This window comes from Nelumbo lutea, chromosome 8 (genome assembly GCF_056320005.1).
Source record: "Nelumbo lutea isolate HS-2025 chromosome 8, American lotus-T2T, whole genome shotgun sequence".
NCBI classification, from domain to species: Eukaryota; Viridiplantae; Streptophyta; class Magnoliopsida; order Proteales; family Nelumbonaceae; genus Nelumbo; species Nelumbo lutea.
In genome coordinates, this window is record NC_142691.1 from 29,779,944 (window position 1) to 29,807,021 (window position 27,078).

The 27,078-nt window shown below is 40.2% G+C and overlaps 1 protein-coding gene and 1 pseudogene across 2 annotated transcripts; one reads left to right on the plus strand and one right to left on the minus strand.

The window, feature by feature from the left end:
- Positions 1 to 335: 335 nt before the first annotated feature.
- Positions 336 to 25,676, minus strand: LOC148843647 (uncharacterized). Of its 2 annotated transcripts, none has more exons than XM_088960056.1 (5): positions 25,383 to 25,676; positions 21,760 to 25,272; positions 21,616 to 21,667; positions 796 to 1,032; positions 336 to 676 (listed from the first exon to the last, which is right to left on the minus strand). In XM_088960056.1, the coding sequence occupies exons 1-2, from the start codon at positions 25,498 to 25,500 to the stop codon at positions 22,028 to 22,030; spliced, it is 3,363 nt and encodes a 1,120-aa protein (XP_088816182.1). In that variant the 5' UTR covers positions 25,501 to 25,676; the 3' UTR covers positions 336 to 676; positions 796 to 1,032; positions 21,616 to 21,667; positions 21,760 to 22,027. The 2 variants fall into 2 exon arrangements, with proteins under 2 accessions (XP_088816182.1, XP_088816183.1); XM_088960057.1 differs by having other exon boundaries at positions 21,496 to 21,667; positions 25,383 to 25,645.
- Positions 19,471 to 20,115, plus strand: LOC148843648 (chaperone protein dnaJ 6 pseudogene; annotated as a pseudogene).
- Positions 25,677 to 27,078: the final 1,402 nt, after the last annotated feature.

Consider the following 27,078-nt stretch of genomic DNA (forward strand, 5'->3'; position numbering starts at 1 on the left):
AAAGGTAAACGTTAACCAAGTGAACTGCATAGATTCTATATATGTCTGTATGCATGCAAGTTACTTCTGAGAGGTGTTATAAGACATTTGTAATGTGTATAATATCATAGTCTGTTGCAAGTTTCTACTTATCCTGACAAGTGAACAATCACGACATTGCAGCTTGTCAAGTTAATAGTATCTGCACGGTTCTGTTATAGAGCTAAGTATACAAGCATTCAACTACTTCAGTAGAAGTCCTAACATCTGACCATTAGCTTGATTATTGCTCGAATAAAAGAAAGGAGAAAAACGAATCATTAGAATCAATTTACTCCTTTCCTAAAAGCTTCCTAGGTCTCAAGTCCATTAATGACTTGTGGTTTAACTTGATTAGCGTAATTAAAACCCTGCAAGATTTGTTTACAGTTTCCTGCTCTAAGAAAAATCTTGGCCACACACCAAGTTAAACCCCCTTTCTCAAATACTAGTTGGCATGTTCTCTACTAAGAGAAAACATGTGATTTAGATCACAATGAAGAGATTAAAAACAAGAAGTTGCAAAACCAGTGAAGAAATGTCTTCTTGTACTGGGAAACTTTACCACCATATCTTTGTAATGCCTCTCCAGAATTTCACAGTTTTCCATAAGTTCCTTGTAAGCTTCAGGCATGCATTTTTTCATGGTGTACAGGTCCTGTAATTATGTCATAATTACCTATGAAGTTAACTATTAAATTACTCAACCAAATAATCTAATAAGAACAGATTCTCCATGCATATAACAAAATTAAGATAGAAGTAGGATGTGTGCACCTGAGCATTGACAAGAAACTCTCCATAGAGCTAATTTTCCCCAGTGCTTGGGTTCCTAATGAAAATAACACCTGTTCCAGAAGCACTCCCCATGTTTCCAAAAATCATACATTGAACATTAAGAGCAGTCTCCTTCAACCCAGTTATTTGATTGATGCTCCTATACTGGATAGCTCTTGGACTGTCCCAGGAGTCAGAGACTGCTTTGAGAGCAAACTCTTAACTGCTTCTTTGGATCTATAGAAACATACAAGCAAAAAATAAGTTTTCCGGATACATCCTTGATGGAAATAACAGAAATCCTGTCACTTAGCTAAACTGTTTAGGCAAACTGAGGTCCTACTAATAATCCCAGAACAAACAAGGTTTATTAAGTTAACATGGAGAGTTGGTGGGGGTGTGGTGATAAATATTAAGGTACTTGCAAGTCTTTTAGTGAATGCACCAAGATTCTGAGTTTTTGCTGAGAATGATGAGGCAGGACAACCTATTATCCTTTGTGTTTGAGCACTTATTAAAACTTGAATAGGCACAGCCTCAGGGGCCCAATGCTGTGTCATTTTTTTTTCCAATTGGGTACCTAACTTGCATAGCTAGTTTTGAAGAGTTGCATAAACTTGTTTACTGGTTTGTTAACTAATATATATTTATGGAACCATAGCAGGACAGGACTCCTGGAATAAATACAAAACAGGCACAATTTCACTAGTTCTTGGATTCCATAGCACTATGAATGTCCTTCAGCATGATAATTTATGCTTTAGATCATATAAGCTCTCCTTTGTCATGACGACTATAGACATTTTGTACATCTTTCAACAAATGCAAATCTTCAATGTTCTAAAGTGGGAGTTTTTTTTTATCAATAACAGAAACTTTTCATTAATAAAACAGAAGATACAAAAGAAACTTGAGGGAGAGATAAAATGACTTACTCTCCCCAAGAAATGGGATTATGACCCTGTAAAATGATCAAAACCTGTAAACTGAAGTGCTTAGGTAACCATAAATCATCAATGTTGATGGATAATAGCTTCAGAAATTAGCATTTAGGTGGTGACCACCTATCATTTTATTAGGAGTTTGAGAAGATGGGAAGAGGGAGCGACAAGGAATTTCAGACGGTGAACAGATGGAAGTCTGAACTGGACATCGAAGCAAAGAAGCTTCTACTCGAATGCAGAAAGGCCAAAAGCAAAAATATCTTAAAGGTGAGAGAAGGTAGGAGGGCGACAATACATCTATTCGAGGAAGCAGTTCTCTGGTTGAAGGGATCTGTTGATGGAGTTCTTCGGTCGTTTAAATCCATAGGGTGGAGAAATGTTTTGGAAATGGAAGGAAAGAAATATGAAGTTGAGCTAAGACGCAATGGGAAAGGGTGGTGCATTACCATCACAGAGTTTTTTGGTGATCGGAAGCAAATGGTCTGCTTACCAGCAGGGAAGCATACACAAGGCTGGTTAACGTTCGCGAACGAGCTAAAGAAATCTCTTGTTGCATTTAACAACCACATGCAAAGGGAGCACGAACAGGAACAGAGCAAAGCCGATAGTCTTCTCAGGTCCTCGAGCCAGGTTTCGAAGCAGAGACCTTGGTGCAGCAGGAAGGTAATCACAAGCTCGAATGGAGGACTCAAAGTCTGGTGCGAGGCTAAGCAAGAGGTTTGGGAGAAGAGAATGGTGATTACAACTAACAAGGATATTCAGGACTAGAGAAAGTTACTGACTTCGGTGGTAAACAACCTAAAACTGGAATCGGAGGTCGCCTTGAAGCCATTTTCAAACCGGAAGGCAGTTCTCAAAATAGACAACAGGGTAAACAGAGGATTCACAGTGTTTGAATGGGAAGAAGGATTGGTATATGTACAAAACTGGAAAAGCTGTGTAATGAGATGGTAAATGCCGGTGGAAGTTTCAAACTAAAATTGTTTGGGCTTCCCTTCCATCTCTGGAACAAACCATGTTTGGACAGCATAGCTAAGATGTTGGGTGGGGTGATGGAGGACATCAAAATGCAGGATTATCGAGCTGCGGACATTAAAATCAAGGGGGTGGAGCCGGGATCGATCCCAAGAGTAATCGAAATGCTCGTTCACGAAGGTGATGTGGCGGGCTGGTTCACATGTGGCAAGCAGGCGTTGGTGAGACTGGACGAAGATCAGCAGATTTCAAAGAGGGAAACTGAAAAGTCGACCATGGGAGATCAACAGGCACTCAAGCCATTTAAAGAAAGAAATTTAAAAAATTTTGAAATTAATGAAATTTTTGGGGCCCAGGCTTCCTTCGCTGACGTGGTCAAGAAGGGGGGAGGGCCAGTTAAGGGTGTGGTGCGGGCCGGGTTATCTGAACCAGTTGGAGGCCTGGATGGCCCAACCAAAAGGTTGAACCTCAGGCCAAGTGAGTGTTTAAGTGAGCACGTGACCTCGGTGGGGGTTATAGATGATAGCAAGCGTCTATCTTCTTCCTCGAAGAGGATCGTTGGTGCTGCTACAGTCTCGTCTAGACGAGATGTTCGAAACGGCGGCCTGTTGCAATGGGGACCATTACCTGAAGAATCTGGGGGAGATCACACAGTGCAGGACAGTCCAAACCCCAGGTACGTAAGAGACTACGGTGAGGAGGAGGGTGTCGATGAGGGCTGGGTAAACTGTCAGTTGGAAGACCCAGTCCTGGAAGAAGATTCTGACGATCAATCCAGCATCGGAAATGTCGAGATAGATAAGTGGCCAGAGGAAGCTTTGGCGGAAACTTTAAATCTCAGCGACTTATTCACAGAAGAAGTTGCAGAGGCTTTCTTTCAGAGAGGCTTCTACACAGGGAGGAAGATAACATGGCAGAGCACATCCGTATTGATGGGGGTGGAAAATCTGATATTATCTTAGAAGCTCCATTTCCAAAACCCACTAATGGATTGTAAGGACGCATCTGCGACCTACCAGAAGGAAAACAGAGACATATTATGGAGGGACAAACAGCCGGGTATAGGAAGAAACTACTGTATAACAAAGGAGACAGGAAGGCAATCCCTGCAGACCCAAGCCAAGGAGCTAGTTGACACTGTCACACCTTTTCAGGATCCGGATTCTCCTGCCTCCAATTCCAATTTCCCGTCTCTTTCCCAGCATAACCCAGGTATCTGTGTCCTTTCAGCTTTTTCTACTAATGCTTGCTCTGTGTCCTGTGTTCCAAATACCAGTCTCGGTTCAGAGTCTGCTGCCTGTGAAGGAGGGGGAGGGGCAAGTAATAGAAGTAGTGTCAGAGAAGGTAAGGAGAGGGAAGATAGAAGAGAAGAGGAAGCAAAGAGTAATATTGGAATTCTGGAAGGTACTGAGAACACGATTCATGAAGAGGAGGACTCTTAGAAGGAAAGGGTGGAAGAGGTTCAGATAGAAAAAAGTCAGGAGGAAGAGGGTAGAGATAAGGACATAAGTCAAGAGGAGAGAAAGGGAAGGACAGACAAGAGAGCTGGCAAGTGGAGACTCTGTGGCAGTATTTGTACAAAAGCTGGGGTGTAAACTGAAAGATCCAAATGATTTGAAAGGATTCATACAAAAAAAGAGAGAAGAAATCAAAAGTAAGAGGAGGAAAAAGACTGAGGTTGAAAGACTGGTGAAGGATGTGTGGGGAGATAAAAGCTTTGGTGTTGTAGGGGAAAGGAGGAAAGGGAAGAAGTGAGGGTAATAGGTGCAAGGGGTGGACAATAAAGAATAATGAGGATTATTAGCTGGAATGTTAGGGGACTGGGGAATGCAAGAAAGAGCAGCGATAAAAAAAGCTATCATGAAAATAGATCCAGATGTGGTACTGCTACAGGAAACCAAAAGAGTAGATTTTAACATCAAATGGGCAAGGAGTGTGTGGAGAGGTAGGGGGATCAGTTGGGTGGCTTTACCATCATGGGGATCTGCAAGGGGTGTCGTGACAATGTGGAAGAATGAGGTGGTTGTTGGGCTGGAGGAATTGATAGGACAATTTTCAATCTCTTTGAAATTTGGGCAAGTGGAAGATGGTTTGAATGGGTGCTCACCAATGTGTATGGGCCAGATGATTACAGAGAAAGAAGGAAATTATGGGAAGAACTGGCTAACATTAGGGGTTTGTGGGATGGGCCATGGTGTTTAGGAGGTGATTTCAATGTAATTAGATTCTTGGCAGAAATTAACAGTCCTAGGCAGAGGTCCAATACAAGCATGAGGAGATTTAACCAGTTTATTGATGCCTTTGAATTAAAGGAAATCCCATTGTCACAAAGGTGTTATACATGGTCCAATCTCCAAGTCAACCCAATTTGCTCTAAGCTAGACAGATTCCTATTTTCAAATGAGGGGGGAAGAACATTGGAGAAATTTGAACTCTAGAGCACTCCCAAGGGTAGCCTTTGATCATTGGCCTATCATACTTTGTAAGGAGGAGGTGAGAAATGTGGGTCCCGCTCCATTTAAATTCGAAACTATGTGGTTAGAGCATCCGGGGTTCATTAAGAAAGTAGAAGATTGGTGGGCAAAGAGCAATCCAGCAGTGGAGTGGAATGGGATGAGGTTTCACAAAAAACTTCAATATCTAAAGGCAAGGATCAAGGAATAGAATCTATTAGAGTTTGGGAGACCGGAGGAAAGGAAGCAGAGGGTCATCACACAAATTGAAGATCTGGATAGCAAAGAAGGGAGTGGCAGCCTAGCAGGAGAGGAAAGGGAACAAAGATGGAATTTGCGCAAACAACTAGAGGACTATATTTCTCAAGAGGAAATAAGTTGGAGGCAAAAGTCGAGATGCAAATGGTTGAAAGAGGGAGACAGGAATACTAAGCTCTTTCATGGTTTGGCAAATGGTAGAAAGGGAAGAAATTTTATCTCCAGTTTGGAGATTGAAGGGGCAACAATTACAGGTCAAAGAGAAATTGTAGGAGCATTTGCAGATCATTTTAGGCATATATTCAGAAGGCCCCAAAATAACAGGGTGTGGCTGGAAGGTTAGGAATTGCCAACTTTGAGGAGAGAAGATAGGGAGTGGTTGGAAAAGAAATTTGAGTTGGAAGAAGTTAAAGAGGCAGTTTTTTCAATGGACAGATCAAAGGCATCGGGCCCAGATAGTTTTATGATGGCTTTCTATTAGGATTGTTGGGTGATACTAAAAGATGACCTAATGTCGATGTTTGATGAATTCCATACCAGAGGAGTAATTAACCTTGGGCTAAACTCTACCTTCATTGCTCTGATAGCCAAGAAAAGTGATGCAAGTCATCCGAAAGATTACAAGTCGATCAATCTAGTCAATGGCCTCTATAAGATCATCACCAAGGTGTTGTCCTTCAGAATTAGGAAGGTACTCCTAGCAATCATAGCAAATAACCAAGGAGACTTTGTCAAGGGAAGGCAGATAACGGATCAAATTCTTGTAGCAAATGAGAGTCTAGAGGATTTTAAGAGATCCAGGAGAAGTGGGGTGATCTGTAAATTAGATTTGGAAAAGGCTTTTGACTTGGTTGATTGGTCTTTCCTATTAGAGGTGATGATGAACTTTGGGTTTGGAGAAACTCAGGGCAAATGGGTGATGGGTTGCATTAGGGATTGTCATTACTCTATTTTGGTAAATGGGACAGTGGTGGACTATTTCCCAGCTTTGAGAGGGATTAAGCAAGGTGACCCTCTCTCCCCTTTTTTGTTTACTTTTATTGCAGAAGTGTTGGGGAGATTGATTTCCAAAGCAGACTCTAGGGATTTAATAAGAGGATGGAGAGTTGGAAGAAACAACATAACACTTACACACCTACAATTTGCAGATGACACAATTCTGTTTTGTGAAGGAGGGGATATCAATAGGATTAGAAACCTAAAGCTCACTATACAACTTTTTGAGCAAATCTCAAACCTTAGAGTAAACTTTGAGAAGAGTTGTATAATTGGAGTCAATATGGGTGAGGGGGAGGTTTGTGAGTGTGCAGACATTCTGGGGTGTGTAGTATCTAATTGGCCCTTAATCCTCAGAAAGGTGAATTTTGGGCCCCTATTGTGGAGAGGTCTGAAAAAAGACTTTCCAACTGGAAGAAGAATTATTTATCTCTCGGTGGGAGGATCACTTTGATAAGGTCTACTCTTGCCAACCTTCCTGTCTATTTCCTATTAGTCTTTAAGATTCCGGCTAAGGTGGCTAGCAGGCTAGAAAAACTAATGAGAGACTTTCTTTGGGAGTCGGGAGAGGAGAAGGATCCTAGGGTCAGATGGGATGTGGTATGTGGATGTAAGAAGGATGGGGGTTTGGGAACTGGGAATATAAGGATTAGGAACTTAGCACTGTTAGGGAAATGGCTGTGGAGATTCTCAATGGAGAAAGAAAGACTGTGGGTTAAGATAGTGGAAAGTATACATGGGCTAACAAACAATGGATGAGACTCTGGGATCCAAACAAGGACTACAAGAGTTTCTCCTTGGAAAGCTATTCAAGCCATCTTGCCCTTGTTCTATCCATGGGTCAGGTATGACTTACACTCAGGTAACCTCATTAAATTTTGGGGACATGTTTGGGTTGGGGACTCCTCTTTGAAAGATCAATTTCCAAGCCTCTTTGCTATTTCTACCCTTAAAATGAACCAATTTCCTCCTTCCTTGTTCCTTCAGATTCACCTTCTGGTTTTGGTTGGAATTTGAACTTGAGAAGAGATGTCAGGGACATAGAGTCATCCTGCATTTCATCCTTATTATCCATTCTTGAAGGGATCTTCATTGAGCTATCAAAGTCAGATGGTAGAATATGGGCACTCACTTCCTCGGGTACCTACACTTGTGCCTCTTTCTTCAAGGCCCTTTTACCCCCTTCTCCTGTTGGACTGTCTTTTCTTGTTAAAGAAGTGTGGTGTCGACCTATACCTCCAAAGGTTTGGTGCTTCTGTTGAGAAGCCTTTCTAGAAAGAGTTAATACAGGGGATCTACTCCAAAGAAAAAGACCCAATAGTTGTTTGTCTCCTCACTGGTGTGTCCTTTGTAAATCTGATGGTGAGTCTGGATATCACTTATTAATTTCTTGCCGGTTTGTTAAAGTCATTTGGGAATGGTTTACTTCTTTGTTTGGATGCAGGTGGACTCCCCCTTCGGATGTGCAAAGCCTATTTACTTCCATGCCTAACTGGTCAACCAAAAGGGCCAAGATCATGTGGAGATGTGGTAAGGCTGCAATGTGTGGGACTATTTGGGAGGAGAGAAATTCAAGGGTATTTTCTAATAAGGAGAGAAGCTTGGAAGTAATCTTGGAGACTATCCACATCAGGGTGATTCACTAGTTAAAAACCTTGGAATTGTTTGTAGTGTTCTCAGTTGATGAGATGGCCAGAAAGTGGAAGGAGATTGCAAGGCTAGGCTCAATCAAGAAGACCTCAAATTCCTGCTAACACCTCCACCTCATGGGTTTACCAAATTGAATTTTGATGGCAGCAACATGGGTAATCCAGGGCCCTCTAGAGTGGGGGGAGTGATAAGAGATGAAAATGGGAACCTGTTAGCTATGTATTCTGGCCCAATTGGGGTGGGAGATTCCTTGAGGGCTGAGATCCTCGGAGCTCTTGAAGGGATACAAAGGCCAAGGAAATGAACTTTAAAAAGATGATCATAGAAGGTGATTCTGAAATTGTAGTAAATTGGCTAAAAGAGAACAGTTCTACGCTCTGGAAATACAGCAATGAAAAGAGGAAATTTAAGTGGCTGACCAAGGATATTGAAATCCGTTGTACATGGATAGTGAGAAGTGCTAATGCACTGGCAGATGGTCTAGCTAGGCAAGGGGTGAACAGAAACTCTATGTTTTGGGCTGTTTTGTAATTGTTCCATGAATTGGGTTTTATAGGGTATTTGGGAGTTAAGATCTTTTAGCTCCTTACTTTGTAATTCAGATTTTCCAATTTATTAATAAAATACACTGTTATTGATCAAGAAAAAAAAGATAATAGCTTCAGATCTTTTAATATTACTGGTAGTAACTTTGACCAATACGATCTTGTAGGATGATGCTTTAATATATAAACAGCTCCATGCTACTAAATTGCCTTTTAACACATGGTTCTAATATGGCTTTTTTTTTTCTGCAGCCCAACATCACTATCGTACTCACCAACATCCCCATCTTATTTGCTTCGAAACCCCACCACTTACAACACCAGAAGGTATATTGAGATGAATTGTTTATCTTTAAATTTCCATGTAAGCAAGTAGTATGGATTGATTCATTTTAGTGTTATAGATATCTCATATAGCAATGCAAAATTTTTATTTGTTTTGTTGTAGATATGTCACATAGTACATCTAGAGATACAAAAGATAATGCCAAATGGTCAAGAAAGGAGGAGAGGATATTTGTTGAATTGATGGTAGAGTAGTGCAAAAAGGGGTAATAATTAGACTACTACGTTTGCCTCTATTGGTTGGAAAGAAGTTCAAAGGGATTTCAATAGGAAGATAGGGTGTGTTGAAGTTTGACCTGCCCTAGAATTTTGTCTTGTTCGTTGACTGTAAAGTAAAGTAAACAGCAAGTAGGAGAAGAAAGAAGAAGAGAGAAAGGAGAGGAAAGAGAGAAAGGCTGGTTCGAATTAGAGAAAGATCATCTCCCTAGATTTGGTCAGACATGTTATTATATTATTAACTTGAGGGAAAAGACTTAAGTGCCCCTCTTTAAATAAGAAGCACTCGAACTAACATAACAGTACACATCAACCTTCTCAACAAGTACAAAGACCGAAATACCCCTTCACTAACACCACTAACACTCCCCCCCTCAAGCTAGTGAGTATATATCATATAATCCCAGCTTGTTACATATGTAGTCCACTCTCCCCCGACTCAAACCTTTTGTAAACAAGTCTGCCCACTGGTTTCCCGTACTAACATATGCAGTTTCTATCACCCCATTCAGCACCTTCTCTCTCACAAAATGACAGTCAACTTCGATGTGCTTGGTTCTTTCATGAAACATTGGATTGGAAGAGATATGAACTGCTGCCTGATTGTCACAATAGAGCTTCATTGGAGTACTGATGTCATATCCTATCTCCTGTAGAAGGTTCCTCAGCCACACTAATTCACAAGCAGTATGTGCCATGGCCCTATATTCTGCTTCTGCATTGCTTCTTGCCACAACTGTTTGCTTCTTACTTTTCCACGTTACCAGGTTACCCCCCAGAAAGGTGCAATAGCCTGTGGTGGATCGTCTATCAGACATAGAACCTGCCCAATCAGCATCAGTGTATCCTTCTACTACCAGCTTTCCACCACTCCTATACAGCAAACTACGACCAGGAGCTCCTTTCAGATACCTCACAATCCTTAGCACTGCATTCCAATGTGGGACCAAAGGTTTCTGCATGAACTGACTCACCACACTAATCGCAAATGAAATATCTGGCCGATTAATGGTTAGATAGTTTAGTTTGCCTACAAACTATCGATATCTGCCAGGGTCTTCAAATACTTCACCTATATCACTACTCAGCCTCGTATTTGTTTCCATAGGTGTCTCAGCCGGTTTAGTACCCAACAACCATGTTTCTTCCAATAAATCAAGCACATATTTCCTCTGACACAAATTAATGCCATGCTTAGATCTTGCTACCTCTATGCCCAAAAAGTATTTCAACTTGCCAAGGTCCTTTGTCTGAAAGTGTTCCTGTAGGAATGCCTTCAATCTATCAATGTCCATTTTATCATTCCTAGTCACAATGATATCATCCACATACACCACAAATATTATTTTGCCTGCTGAAGAGTCAAAACTAAAGACAGAGTGATCAACTTGGCACTGTTTCATACCAAACTTCTTGACCACCTCACTGAACCTACCAAACCATACTCGAGGGGACTGTTTAAGTCCGTAAATAGCCTTCTTAAGTCTGTATACCTTACCATCCTCCCCCTGACCAACAAACCCTGGTGGTTGCTCCATGTAGACCTCCTCGAGCAAATCACCATGCAAAAAGGCATTTTTGATATCTAACTGATGGAGAGGCCAATCATACATAGCTGCAAGGGAGATGACGACACGAACTGACCCTATCTTAGCAACCGGGGAGAATGTCTCTATGTAGTCAATGCCATAGGTTTGGGAGTACCCTTTGGCAACCAGCCGCGCCTTTAGGCGCTCAACACGACCATCTGGCAAGTACTTAACACTATACACCCACTACAACTGACAGCCTGCTTCCTAGGAGGAAGAGCGGTGAGATCCCAAGTGTGATTATGATGCAGAGCAGAGAGCTCTTCTTCCATAGCACGACACCACTCTGGAGAGGTAAGGGCTTCCTGGACATCCTTAGGAACAACCACGGAGGATAACAAAGAGATGAACTGGCGATGGGAGGCGGAGAGGTGGGTAAGTGAAACAAAATTGGAAATAAGGTGAATAGTGCAAGTACGTTTACCTTTCCGAAAGGCAATAGGAAGATTTAGGTTGGAGGCTGGTGTCGGAGCTGGAGCCGGATCTGTCGACGGTGATGAAGCTGGAGGAGCTGCAGCCGGTACAAGCAGGCGATGTGTATACACGTGACAGATGGGTGGACGGTCAATCGATGGTGGCACCGGAGGTAAGGACGTAGGCATGACTAGAACCAAAGGAGGTGGATCAGCCATAGGAAGAGGAAGAGGAGGTGGTGATGAGGAGGAAGCAGCAGCACCTGACCCGACGAAGAACGGAGTAGACTCGAAGAATGTAACATCAGCACATACCAAGGAACGACGAGAACTGGGATGATAACACTTGTACCCTTTCTGAGTTCGAGAATAGCCAAGGAAGATACACTTCAGGGAATGTGCATCTAACTTGTCAGTCCTAGGACCCAGATTATGAACGAAGCAGACACACCCAAATACCCAAGGAGGAAGCGGAAACGGAGACATGTTGGGGAATAAGACACTAAAAGGAGAACGACCATCAAGGATAGACGTGGGCATCCGATTAATTAAGAAACAAGAGGTGAGCATTGCATCGCTCCAAAAGATTTTGGGAACATTCATATGGTGCATGAGGGAGCGTGTTGTTTCTACAAGATGGCGGTTCTTTCTCTCAACCACCCCATTTTGTTACGGAGTGTAAGTACATGAAGTTTGGTGTATAATGCCATGTTGGTCTAAGTATTCTTGAAAAGATGAAGACAAGTATTCACGTCCATTATCAGAACGGAAAATTTTGATGTGAACGCCAAATTGATTGTGGATCTCAGCATAAAATTTATGGAAGATGGCAAATAATTCACTTCTTTCTTTAATTAAATAGAGCCAAGTCATTCTTGAACAGTCATCAACAAAAATAATAAAATATCGGTATCCATTATATGACATCACTTTATAAGGACCCCAAACACCTGAATGAATTAAAAAAAAAAAAGACTCGGCACATGGTTATCGACCCTAGAACGAAAGGGAACACGATGGTGTTTCCCAAATTGACACGACTCACAATCTAAAATAGAAAGTTGACTCAATGAAGGGACTAAGGACTGCAACACTCTCAGCGAAGGGTGACCAAATCTACAATGCCACTAGAGAGGAGAAATGGATGACTGAAGGGCCGTCGACGTTCATCCACCACCATCAAGATAATACAGTCCACCGGCTTCATGCCCTCCACCAATCTTCATCCCCGTCTTGAGATCCTGAAAAACACACATAGAAGGGTAAAATGTGATGGAGCACTTAAGGGACTTGGTCAGCTTACTAACAGACATAAGATTAAATGGAAGCTTAGGTACATAAAAAACAGAGGATAGGGATACAGGGTCTAGGTCAACATTACCAACACCATAGATAGATGATGTGGAGCCATTAGCAAGGTTAACAGATTGTGATGTTGAGCAATGAGTGAGAGATGAAAACACACCTGGAGTTCCCGTCATGTGATCGGAGGCTCCAGAGTCGATAATCCAGGGGTTGGGTGTGGATGCCAAACAAGCCATACCTGAGTGTGCAAAGGAAGTTGTGTTCTGCTGCGACTTGGATTGAACAAACCTCTCATACTCATCCCGAGGAACACTCACCATCTCCTTTCCTGGGCCATCTGAGGGGGTAGAAGACATCGGGTCAGCTGACCGATTCTCCTGTCTAGAGCTGAAACTGGTGTCACTAGTCATGGCATGGTTGGCCCACGTCGAGGGAGGACCATGTAAGTCGTAGCAGTAGTTAATGGTATGTCCATCCAATCCACAATGAGTGCACTTCCGTGGACCCGAGCCACGTCCTCTACCACGAGCTCCCCCTGAATCTTTGCCTCCAGTACGACCACCACCACGGGTATGCGTAGATCCACCACTACCACTTCTACCAGGCTGGACTCCTCGAGCCCCACTTCTGCCACCTCGACCTCTCGACACTGCAAATGCTGATTTATCGGAGACATTAGAATCCATAGATCCAATGGAAGCCCTCCGAAGACGAGCAAACACCTCCTCTAAAGATGGAAGAGCAGATCCCCCTAGTATCTGAGCTCGTACTGGTTCATACTCAGACTTCAGACCCACCAGAAATCGTGTCACATCAAGCTGCTCTCGCTGTTGCTGTTGAACTTTGATATCAGAAGTGAGAGGATGATAGACATTTAACTCATTACGGATATTCCTCACACTGGCAATAGTACTCCTCAAGGCTCTGACTTCCCTATTGCAGATTGAAGTATTCCTGATACAGTTGATATACCCTAGTGGTATTATCTTGACCTAAATAAGGTTTCTTAGCATGATCCCACGCCTCTTTGACTGTGTCAAGAAACATGAAGTTCACACTGATTTTGGGTTCCATACTATTCCACAACCATGTAATGATCTGTGCATCTTCCTGTTCCCAGTCTTCATACTCTTGAGAATTAGCGGGGGGTTTCCCCTCTCTTATATGCTTCACTTTCTTCTTTGCCTTCAGAAAAACCTCTACAGACTTGGCCCAAGGAACATAATTCTCTCCATTCAGTTTAATGGAGGTCATTTGGACATTCAGGTAGTCAGTAGAGATCATGACACTAGGTTTACTATCATTGTTATCTGTCATTGCCGAACTCCCTTATCACTGAATTCTGAGCACTGAATTATGCGCACTACACACAGACACTTCACCGAAATCTGCACATTGATTTCAACAGTAATAAATGCTGAGAACTACAACACCACAAACCCTAATCACCGAAATCTGCACATTGATTTTAGCAGTATTAAATGCTGAAATACTGCAACACCACAGCCCCTACTCACCGAAGTCTACAACCTGATTTCAGCGATATCAAGTGCTGAAAACCACACTTGTAACACCACAAACCCTAATCTACACTATTTCCCTTTGAATCACACACAAACCAGAATAAACCCTAGCATAAACCCTAGCACACTACAATCGAAACCCATCATGCGAACTGTACTACACCTCTCATGTATTCCATAACAGAAAATATACATAAAAAAAACTTTACCTCATCGCCTGAAGGCCAACCACACGAAGGACTGAGACACCACTGCACCACACGTACCAGCCCTAACCACAGCAACCAATCACCGACACAATTGGAGACATAGGAACCTCCTAGGGAAGAGGGCGATCACTCCTTTTCAGCCCTTTTCCTAGTCTCCAACTCACAGCTGAGAAACCCAAGAGAAACCCTAATTTGAATGCGCAAAAGACAGAATTTTAGCAAGTCTGATTTGTTGAACCTCGCTCTGATACCATGTTGAAGTTTAACCTGCCCTAGAATTCTTTCTTGTTCGTTGACTGTAAAGTAAAGTAAACATCAAGTAGGAGAAGAAAGAAGAAGAGAGAAAGGAGAGGAAAGAAAGAAAGGCTGGTTCGAATTAGAGAAAGATCATCTCCCTAGATTCGGCCAGACCTGTTATTATATTATTAACTTGAGGGAAAAGACTTAAGTGCCCCTCTTTAAGTAAGAAACACTCGAACTAACATAACAGTACACACCAACCTTCTCAACAAGTACAAAGACCGAAATACCCCTTCACTAACACCACTAACAAGGTGCAAGTATACAGATATGCAACTGAAAAACAAATTTCAAAAACTATGAAGTGTGTATAAAAGTTCAAGAATGCATACAAGCAAACGGGTTTTAGTATGGATCCATCTAGGAAGATCACTTTGGCAATATGATGATGTATGGGAGGCCTACATAAGAGTGAGTCATATGCATTTTATGATTCAATCTTTTTAAAGTATTAGTAATTTAAGTATATAATTTATCCAATTACATCCATCCATGGAAGATCATCTCATTGCAAAAAAATTTACAAACAACAGGATGTCCCTTGTGGGATGAGCTTTGCAAAATTTTTTGTGACACCACTAAAATTACTAATCGTGCAAGATCTTCTAGGGAAGAAGATAAAGATGCCCCTGATGCAGAGAGTAGTAACTCTTTATTGGATTCCGGTAAATACCAAACTAAGTATACTAGGTTGGATTCTTCAAATCCCATGCTTATATCAGATGCACAAATATTTCCAATAGAGAGAAGAGACCAATATCCCTAGACAAAGTCATTACCCCAAAAGGTCAAAAACATAAGTCAACAATTTGAAGGCTTATGGTGAAGCTTGCATGGCATTTACTATGGAGTCAATGTACCGTATGAATAAAGATCATGAAAAGAGTTTGCCATTAGTTCCACTACCTGACCCATATCCACTTAGTAGGTGCATTGAGGTTTTAAATGGTGTACCAGGTTTAGATCCAAAATTATATGCAAACACAATGAACTTATGCATGCATTCACATTCGAGAGAAGTCATTTGCCAAGTACCTATGGAGTTAATGAGTCATGATTGATGTGCCAACCTAGAAAATTTGGAGGCCTTGGCATCAGAAATCTCAAAACGGTTAATAAGGCCCTTTTGGGTAAATGGTACCTGATTGCAATAGATCTACCCCCGAAGAGTTAGATGATATTGGTTGCACAACTTCAGGCTGTTCCACAACTCTTGAACTTTGTTGATCCTTGCGACGACGGAGAAAGACATGATAGGGAGGAGGATCAAGATAAGGAGGAAGCAAAACCTAAGTCGGTTTCTCCTCAACATTACTCTCTTTTTGAAATAAGGGTTCAGATTCAAAAAAGGATACATCCATAGAAATATAATACTTATGGGAAAAAGGTTTGATAACAACCGGGAAGGCATACGATTGATAACATATGTTGTAGACAAAACAACATCCATCCAAAAACACTTGGGAACATGCATGTGTAATAACATGCCCCGAGCAACTTAAAGCAAATATCGGTTCTTCCTTTTTGCAACACCATTTTGTTGGGGGGTTCTTGCACATGAACTTCAATGAAGAGTACCGCAAGAAGTAAAAAAATCTGTCAAGTCACTATGAAAATACTCTTTTGCATTGTTAGACTCGAAGAATTGCATTTCAGTCTAAAACTAGGTGAAAATCATGCATTGAAAATCTTGCACAACCTTTTGTACTTCTTCTCTTGAACACATTGGATAAACCCATGTGTAGCAGAAATAGTCATCAATAAATGTGATAAAATATTTATAGCCAATCTTGGAGGGGATAGTAACAGGACCCCACACATCAAAATACACAATGTGAAAAGGAAAATCCAATCTTTTATTTCTTATTGGAAATGAGCTTCTACAATGCTTACTTAACTGACATGTTTGACACTATAACTCAGAAATTGACATGGACTTAAACAATTTGGGAAGCAAATTTTTCAAACACTCAAAAGACAAACGATCAAGACGATTGTTCCACAAGTAGGCACTACTCACAAGGGATTGGCTCATAGAACTTATAGCCACAAGACCAGCTTTATTCTCAAACACATAGAGACCATCTGCCAAGTTTCCTCTTCTAATCATCCTCCTAGAGGCCAGATCCTTAACACACAAGAATGAGGCAAAAAGGTAACTGAACAATTTAAGGAACGAGTAATGCTACTAATAGATAACAAGTTAATAGGTAAATTAGGAACATGAAGCACATCTAGAAGAGCAAAGCCAAACGATTGAGAGATAGCTCCTCAACCAACTATGGAAGAGAAAGAACCATCAGCAAGTCTCACCTTTTCTCTGCCAGAAAGAAGGATAATAGGACTGAAATAAAGAGGACTTACTAGTCATATGGTTGGGAGCTCCAGAATTGATAATCCATGGTGATTCCAAAGTCTGAGAGGAAACATGGAAAGCCAAGGTAGTGTTACCTGATGTAGACGTGAAGGAAGTCGAGGGGGTGGACCCAGAATCTATCCGTCGAAGGGCCCTACCACATATGGTTCCAAATGGTCACGGAAGGCATTGAAGAAGTCTTCCTTAGGATCTGAACCAGAATAATACTCTTGAGATGTGTTCATAGAAGAACTAGTTGTTTGCTCCTGAAAAGCCACATTGGTAGAGACAGACTTCTTCTAACTAGAGGAACGACCCTGATACTAAGGATTTGGTTTCTTGTTCTGTTCCAGTGCTGATTTCTTACTCAGTTCTTGAGCCCACTTTGGTTTTCCAACTAAGTTCCAACAACTTTCACATGTATGTCTAGGTTGCTGACAGTCAGTGCACCATTATTTATCTTTCCCATCCCCTTTCTTTTGGAAATCACCTTTCTTAGTGGTATTCATGACACTCCTTGCAGCTAGAGCAATCTACTCCCCCTCTGAATTATTCATTGCATTCCTCCTAAGGTATACACTTCATTGATGGAAGGGAGATCCTTACTACCTAATATTTGAACCCTAGTAGGTTCATACACTAAATTCAGCCTTAGTAAAAAGGCAAACACACACTGCTGAAAACTAGGGCTTTATAGGCTTTAGCATCTTTACCACTCTCCCATTCAATTCTCTAATAGTAGTCAAGTTCTGTCCAAATGGAGGAAAGGGCAGAATGGTAGGCTGATAAACTCCGTTTCCCCTCTTTGCATCTAGAAGACTCTGCTTGCAGGTTGCAGCTGATAGATTCTAGCATAATGCCTCTTTTCAGAGTATGTGGATTTTGCCTACTCCCAAATCTCATATGCTGTCTCTGCCCACACAAAATTCTGTTTGATCAATGGTAACATGGTAGAGAGAAGCCAAGACATGATTAAGCAGTTTTCCTGATTCCACCTATCATGTTCAGTAGTGCCATTCTTCAGTTCTTTTACTGTTCCACTTATGTAACCGATCTTCCCCCTAGCTGTAATATATAACTTCATCTCTCTGGACCATGCGAGATAATTACTACCATCAAGGGAGGTAATGGACATTGGAAAATCACATGGTCAATGTTACTGTTCAGTCCTCTTTGTCCAGATGTAACACCAGATGTAGTACTGTCTTCAGAGGCCATTGGAACTGCACCCTAGCTGCTTCGGTTCACAATGGATCCCCAGAAAAAATTACTGTACGCCAAACAGCACCTTCCCAACACTGATCTGAGTACTTCCAGATCTGTACAAACACAGTACTGTACCAAAAACAGACCCCACAAAAGCTTCACAGTACCAGTCCACAGTGTTCACCACACTAAAAGGTCATATGAGACCTACTAAGGATACTTTCCTTGTTACAGAAGGATCCTACAATCCACAGGAGATTTCTAATCTCCTTCACAGAATCTAATTTAGATTTCTGAGTTTTCTTGGCACATGACCAGAAGAAAAAATTAAAAAAAAAAAAGGAAAAGGATGGGAGCCCTACAGTTGTCACAGATCAGATCTGTAATCTGTAGATATCTTTCAATCCAAGAGAACAAGAAAAAAGGGAAAAGATAAAGTCTCAATCTGCTTTTCAGGACCCCACCTGCTATGATACCATATTATCGAGGTTAAAAGAGAGAGTAGAGAAAAGAAGAGGGAGAGAAGAGATGAAAGAATGAGAAACAAAAAAGTATGGCTGGCGGCACCTCTATTAGTATAAATACTAGGGCGACAGTACAACTAATAAAAATAACATAAAAGGACAATAATACCCCTGCAGACCATACATAGATAAATACACAACAAAAAGAAAAACTCTGTAGCTTCTCTGCAACTAGCTTCCAGCCCTTGCTTTCTTTTAGGTAAACAGATTAGCTGTTTACTGTTGTGTCCAAAAAATTCAGAGACCGCCACAAACCAACCCCTTTTCGATTCCTTTTCAACTCCACCAAATACTTCCTTCTTGGAATTTCCAAAACACCTTTCCATCCTTCCACCCTCATAGAGTACAGTACTCCATTGATGAAGCCTTTCAACCACTGTATAGCTTCACCCAGTAGAAAAAGGATTTTTGGCTCTAACAACCCTTGAACTTTGCAAATAGGCCAGTTTTGACCTTAAAGAATTTAGAGGGCCATTTTAGACCTCAAACTAAATTGAAAAGGCCATCGTTAGCCCAAAAACACAGTGTTAGTAACGTCATTCACAATCTATTAAATAATGAATAAAATAATAAGAAATGCTAATGTGGCACCATTCAATTCAAAAAAAATGAAAAATTACAAGTGGGTCTCACTAAATTAAAAAAAAAAAAAAAAGCATTTAATGTATAAATTAATAAATGTTGAAAATAATAGGTGGGCACCACTTGAAATTATAAGTGGGTCCCACTTGAAACTGTAGGTGGATTCCACTTGAAAATTTCTCTTCTAAGAGGAAAATAATAGGTAGGTCCCACTCTCTCTCTTCTTCTTCTTTACTCGACGCCATGTTCATTGTCATTTCTAGGCGAGCAGAGGACACTTGCAGTGATGGCTCCTCTGCTTGCACTAGAGAAGGCGATATCCATTCTTGGAGGTGACAAGAAAAAGGCACCATTTGATCAACTGGTTGTATTGATGATGCTGAACTTGCGGGGGGAAGTGGCTCAAAATCTGCACGACTATTTCAGAACAATGTACAAAAAGGTTATAGAAGCTAATATTGAAGAGTTTGAAACAAATTACCAAGGGTCTGGTTCAGAGAAGAATGATTTGAAGGATCTTTTTCAGTAGTACAAGGGCAATATGAACATGCTTTTCTGTTCAATGCTCTGTTCAGATCCTGAACTGGATTCACACAAGTTCAAGGATATTCTTGATGAGACTATAGCTGCAGGAGAGCTTAATGCAACCAAAGCCTACCAGAAGTGGGCAAAGCAAGTAGCTGAAACAGAGCCACCTACTGATCCTCTAAAACAAAGAAAAAAATCAAACAAAGAGTCTGAATCAAAGTTGCTTGCAGTTATTTCTCAACGACGAAGCCAAAGGAAAGTGCAATTTGATTCCATGTTCTCATCATTGATGACAAAATATAATGGCAGTGAATCACATCCAGAACCCACTGAAGAAGAATTTGAAGCTGCAAGGAAGAAGGTTGAAAGCCGTAGGCAATCCAAGAAGGCAGAGAACAAGTGAATGGCCTGTGTCAACATCTTTCTTATAGAAAAAGTTTGCTGCTGAAAAGGAATGTGTAAAATGGCTATTGTAGGGAGGACTCTCTCCAATGTTTTTATTCCGTTTATTTGGCCTTCTGAAAGCACGGCATAGATCATAATCAGTGAGTGCAATCCTATGCCTAGGCTCTGATTTGCTTGAAATGCAATCCCATGTCTACGAAATCCAATTGCATAGGAACACAAAAATCCAAAGAAGCAGAGTGCGAGCAGAGGAACCACTGCTGCAAACATCCTCTGCTCACCAAGAAACGACAATGAACATGGCGTCAAGGAAGAAGAAGAAGAAGAAGAAGAAGAAGAAGGAGAGAGAGAGAGAGAGAGAGAGAGAGAGAGAGAGGGGGGACCACCTATTATTTTCCTCTTAAAGGAGAAAATTTCAAGTGGGACCCACTTATTATTTTTCTCTTAAAAGAGGAAATTTCAAGTGGGACCCAAATATATATTATTTTTAACATTTATTAATTTATATATTAAATAGTTTATTTTATTTAGTGGGACCCACTTGTGATTTTTCATTTTTTTGAGTTGAATAGTGCCACATCAGCATTTCTTATTATTTTATTCATTATTTAACAGATTGTGAATGGCATCACTAACACCGTGTGTTTTTTGGGCTACCGGTGGCCTTTTCAACTTAGTTTGAGGTCTGAAATGGCCCTCAAAATTCTTTAAGGTCGAAATTGGCCTTTTCACGAAGTTCAGGGATTGTCAAAGCCAAAAATCTAGTAGAAAAATGGTCACTTTTCCTTCTTATCTTCAACAAAATTTGTCCCCTGCTCTTTCCTTGTTCCAACAGCAATTTTTTCACTTCTATCGCAAATTCTTCTCTCCATCTGGAAGTTGGTTAATCTCCTGTGTTCCTTCCCTCCATCCCCACTCCTTTTCTAACTGCAGCCACTGGTTTGGCAATTTTCACTTTTAACACATGTTCTTGATTTAGGCAGCAAGAAACAAAAATTCACGAGTTGCAACACTGAGAAAGGAGGTTGCATCCCTGATGAGAGAATTTTTCTTCTGTTTGTGAACAGTATCGAGACCATGGATCCACTGACAGAGCATCACATACATGACCTGATTGCAAAGTTTTTGGCAGGAAAATGGAGAAGGAGATTCAAGAGGAATTGATAAAAATTCAAATGATATCTCGCCATCTCTGCTGCGAGGGAATGGGGAGGAGAATATGGACTCCACACATCAAGTTTAACAAGCATACTATTGACAACATCTAAAAGTAACAATTAATCCTCAAAACTCATCATAAGCAAGAATAGTGCACAGGTCATGCAAACCACTCTACAAGAGAGCATGATATAGAATATAGTTTGTGCAAAATAGATACCTCAAATGACACTTTATCCAACTTCTGATTGGAAACCAGTTTTCTTCATGATGAGTTGGAAGGTAACTTGATATTTCAAGAAGTAATTAAAGCACAAACAAGGCCAACAAGCAAACTTACATGGTACAGTATACAGCCATTTTGGCTTATCCAGCTGTAAACATGTTTCTTCCTGAAAGCCATAAGTTTAGAGTTAAGAAATCTTATCAAAGATAGTATTAATCAACTTACAACTTCAACAGAAAGGAAAGCTAGAATTCTTACCACCATTGAGACTGGGTTTAATGTTCAGGTAATTTTCTTGCATGGAGATAATGAGCCACTTCTATGCAAAATCATGGGTGGAATCTGGATATGATCCAACATGGATAGCAAAAAGAACAGATTCAAAGTGTCAACATTGCATGCAGTGAACACCTAACAAGATTACTTAATAATGAACCACATCCCAGAATCACCAGCCAATTGAACTTTTACTTCTTAAAAGCCAGCACTATAATTTAGCACTCCAGTTTTTCCCACTCATCCTACGTCATTGTTTCCTCTTCCTTTGCTGTAATAAATTTAACCTTTTCAGAGTATCAACCAATCTCTGATGTAAATCTCTAGTATTTCCATATTGAGGAATGAATCCCCTTTCTTGTATATCAAGCAATAATGTTTCACCCTTAACAGGATTATTTTCCTTAACAATGGCACGGATAAGTACAGTATAAGTAGTAGTATTAGGCCAAATACCAATTTTTTTCATCTCATCATATAGTTCAAAGGCAGTGGCAACGTTGCCATAAGCACAGAGACCTGAAATGAGAACATTGTAAGCAACAATATCAAGTTTTACCCCATAACATTCCATCAGATCCCTCAACTTCAAAGCTTCAATGGGCTTAGCTTCTTTAAAGAGATTATGCATTATAGTAGTAAAAGTAGAACTAGTTGGAACCAAACCCGTCCGAAGCATCCAATCAAGAACCAGCATTGCTTCCTCAGTCTTTCCACACTGTAGGAGCCCTCTAACAAGAGCACTCTCAGCAATTTCGCAAGATGCTAAACCTAACATCTGCATCTCATCTTTAAGTTTGAATGCTCCCTTTATATCACCCACCTTGCACATCCCCTTAATCAAAGCAATGTAATGTTTATGGGTGGGAAGAAACCCTTTGCCAAGCATTTCATGCAGAAGAATATGTGATTCCCGAAAATAATATTTTCTATTGAGTCCATTAATAATTGTGATGTAGGTATCCCCATCCATTGACACGCCTAACCTTCTCATACAGTTAACCAGATCAAAAACTTTCCCCATTTCACCATTTTCACTGTATTTGGAAATAAGCATGTTAAATGTAAAGCGGTCTGGAATTATACCTTCCATTACCATCTTTTCTAAAAATTTAACCCCAACATCCTGTATGCCAGACTTGCAAAGTGCAAGAACTAAGGAATGGTATGTTACATTATCTGGCAAAAATCCTCTTCTAATCATGGTGTTGTACACTTTAAAGCATCTGAACAAGAGCTGCCTCTTGGAATATGCATGTAAGAGAATGTTATATGAAATCAAATTACAACACAGACTTTGGTTATTTACTGCAGAAATAAAACTCTCCACTTTATACACCTGCCCCATTCTTGAGTATCCATCTATCATCACATTTAGCATAACTGTATCTGGGTATAAACCTTTCCCCAACATCTCTTCATACATATAGGAAGCAACTTTTGGTAGGCCTTCCTTGAAAAGACCATGAATCATACAAGTGTACATGACCCGGTTTGGTAGTAAAGTTTCCCTTTCCTTCATTTTCCCAAATAAAATAATTGCAGTTAGCGTCTTGTTCTTCCTACAAAGACCATTGAGAAGAATAGTAAATGTATAAACATCTGGAACTATATCTTTTCTAACCATATCATCATATAGAAACACTGCCTCCTCCAATCTTCCAGCTTTACATGCTTCAGACAGTAATGTGTTATAGACAAAACTATTCACAGCACAAGGAACATACTGGAGTTTATGCAAAAATTTCCTTGCCTCTTCTAAGTTACCACCAATGAAGAGTCCTTTTAATAAGCTTCCATATGTGAAAGGACTTGGATGATGACCCAACTTAATCATGTCATCAAACAATGAAAATGCTCTTAATCCATCACCTATACTTCCATAGCCATTTATAATGCAGTTAAAGGTGATTGAATTAGGAAGTATGCCCATCCTACCCATGTGTTGCATGAAGACATTTGTCTCTTCCAACATCCTACATTCACAGAGAGAAGCAACCAACATGTTACAGGTCATAAGGTCTGCATCATAGCCCCCGTGGTTCATACTTACATAGGCCTTCATTGCTTCCATAACATTTCCCTGCTTGCACAAGCTGTAGATTAATGTAGAATATGTGACATGGTTGGGCATAACTCCAGTCTTATGCATCTTGCAAAGAATCCCCTTTGCATTTTTAATCATTCCTGCTTTGCAGAATCCATTAATAAGCACTGAATAACTGACAACATCAGGATTAACACCACCATGTAGCATTTTATCAAGCAATTCTAAGGCTTCACCAAGCTGTCCAATTTTGCAGTATCCATCTATTAACATTGTGTATGTGATATGGCCAATAAAAATCCCACTTCTCCCCATCCTCTCAAGAAGATTTCTTGCTAAATCCATTCGAGAAGCCATGCAAAACCCATTCATAAGTATACCATAAGTAACCCAATTAGGTCTTAATCCCAAAGCTTCCATTTCACTCAAAAGTCTCAATGCTTCTTCTAAACCCCCTTGTTGGCAATACCCATCAATCAAAGAATTATATGTAATGCAATTTGGTGCAAGATTAAAAGTCAACATCTCATCAAACACCCGGATAGCTATTGTAATCTTCCCCTCTTTACAAAATCCTTTAACAAGAGTGTTGTAAGTGACTTCATTTGGAGATATTCTTTTCTTCCTCATCTTTTTCAACAGTAAATAAGCTTTCGCACTCCTATTGTTTTTACATAAGCTGTCAATAAATAAGTTATAAGTACATACATCGACTTCAATGCCTTTACAACCCATGTGATCAATAAGCCCAGAAGCTGCTTTGTATCTGCCCTTCTTGCAATACCAATTGAGCAAAGTATTATAACTAACTATTGTTGGGTTATAACCAGTCTCTTCCATCCTCCTCAAGAGATAACCAGCTCTCTTGAGCTTCCCTTCTGCACATAGAAAATTCAACAGTACATTAAAGGTAACGACATTAGGACAAATTTTCCTGGTCAACATCTCCTTAAAGAAGAACCATACTAACCCCACTCTACCCTCATCCACAATGGCAGCTAGCACACTATTACAAGTATAAACAGACGGCTTGAAACCTCGAGCACCCATCAACCGAAATGTCTCAACTGCATCTTTTAACATTCCTCGACGTACATAAATTCTAATTAGAAGGTCAAAAACCGAAGGATTCGAGTTGCAAAGCGAGTATGTCCGCATAAGAGCAGAAAATACAGAATCTGCCCCAATACCCATTTCGGAAAGATGTCGCAAAATCAGCTTTGCTGGTCCATACATTCTGGCTTTGACAAGTACGTGAGTTGTGATGCAGAATATGTGGGTGAGGTGATCGAATTCCAAACCCGGTTGCCGGATAACCCAATTAAGGAACTTTAAGGCCAGCTTTCCATGAACAGTTCTAAGCGAAGCCAATTTATAGTCCATTTGATTCAGGGATTCCCAACGATGAATTGTGAGAATTGTGTAGATGCTTTTCTCTATGTCTCGAGCTGTTTCCAACAGGAAAGTTTCAGAAATAGCATAATTGCTTCTAACAGAATCTGAAATAAAAAATAAAATGAGGAAAGAAAACAGAGCCTTCTTTAAGCTCCAGACTTACCACTACTGAAGAGCTTTGATGTTGACAGTAGACGCACCGAAGCAAATCGCCACTGTGGAAACCGGAAGAGCTTCGAAGATCTACTTAGAGCATAACGGGTGCAAAACCCAAGCGCCATAAAAGAAAGAACTACGAAGAAATTTAGAAAACAATCTGGATCAACAGAACCCAGAATTTGTTCCCAGATTAACTCACCGAGCTAAAACCCTAAAACCTCGGAAGCTTCAACTTCGAGTGAGAGAGAGAAGAGAACAAATTAACCTCGGAAGCAGCACCAATTCACGGGCGAGTCATTGGACCTGTCCGTATTTTTCCGTAAAAATTAATGATGGTCCGGATCGTCTGTATTTCAACTCTTAAATTATCCTACTGTTTAGGTAATTATAAATTGTATTCTTAATATTTAATTATTATCTTAAATTACCCTCAAGTTTTCTGATAATTGACTAATTATTCCTCTATTGTTAGAATTCTGTTATAATTCAATCAAGATGTCCATGGTTCAATTGTTTTGCAATCAAACCGGTTCTATGGGTTTTTCAATTTCTCCAAACTGAAATCTAACTGATACCACCGGTTAACTAATTTGTCAGTTTTGGTTTTTGATCGATTCAGTTTTTCCGTTTTTCAATTTTTTATATTCATAATATATATTATATAAATATATGTATAATATTATATTATATAATAAATGATATATAATATATTATAAAAGTATAATATATATAATATTTATAAATAAATGATTATAAATATAATATATATGTATTTATATATAATATATAGAAAAATATGTGATATATATTTAAAGTATATAAAAAATATAAATATAATTATATATATCAAACCACTCTTTAGATTATTTTAAAATACAAACTAAAACCAAACCGACCAATTGGAGAATGGCGAAGGGGTATGATGGTTGGTAGAGATGGAGAGGAGGAAGTCTTCGATGACGAGCTTCGGAGCCCACTTGCCGTACCCGATGAGGTTGATGTTGATCGGAGAGGACAGGACAGGACAGGACCCATGTAGTTCGGTGACGACCTCGAGTAGCTGCTACGCTATCAGATGAGCTCACCGGAATTTCCGCTATCAAATACCGTTGACGACTTCAAATAGCCCTGTTTTAGCCCTGTTTTAGCCCTGTTTTAGAATCTTCGCTATCTACCCCCGCTTTCCCATCACCACCCTAGCCGATAGCTATTTACCTTTGAAAATCAGTGGAGAATCGATGATGGGGAGTTTTCTCAGAAATATTGGATGGCTGAACGGTGGTCATAAAAGGTGATTGTGGGAGGAGGTGAGATGGATGTTTTAAAGAAGCTATCAAGCTTGAGAACCAAGATAGGTATGAGATGACAAGAAGAAAAAAAAAAAACCAAAATAGTGAGTAATCACCGAAGATATGAAAGAGAAATCAATTAGGGCCGCTATGGTCGAGTATCAATCACTGTTGTCAATGTGTTTTCGCTACCACTCTATTGTTGTGTCAAAGGGTTGAAGAAGATGAACAATTCCCCGGTAGGGATAGGGAGAAAGAAAGATTTAAGGGTAAAATAGATATTTTCATCCCTTTTGTTATGATTTAATGATTATGGTAATTGTTTGAAACAATAAAGATAGCATAAGACAATAATTAAACAATGGGGATATAATTAATCAATTAGCTAAATCATAAGGGTAGTTTAAGAAA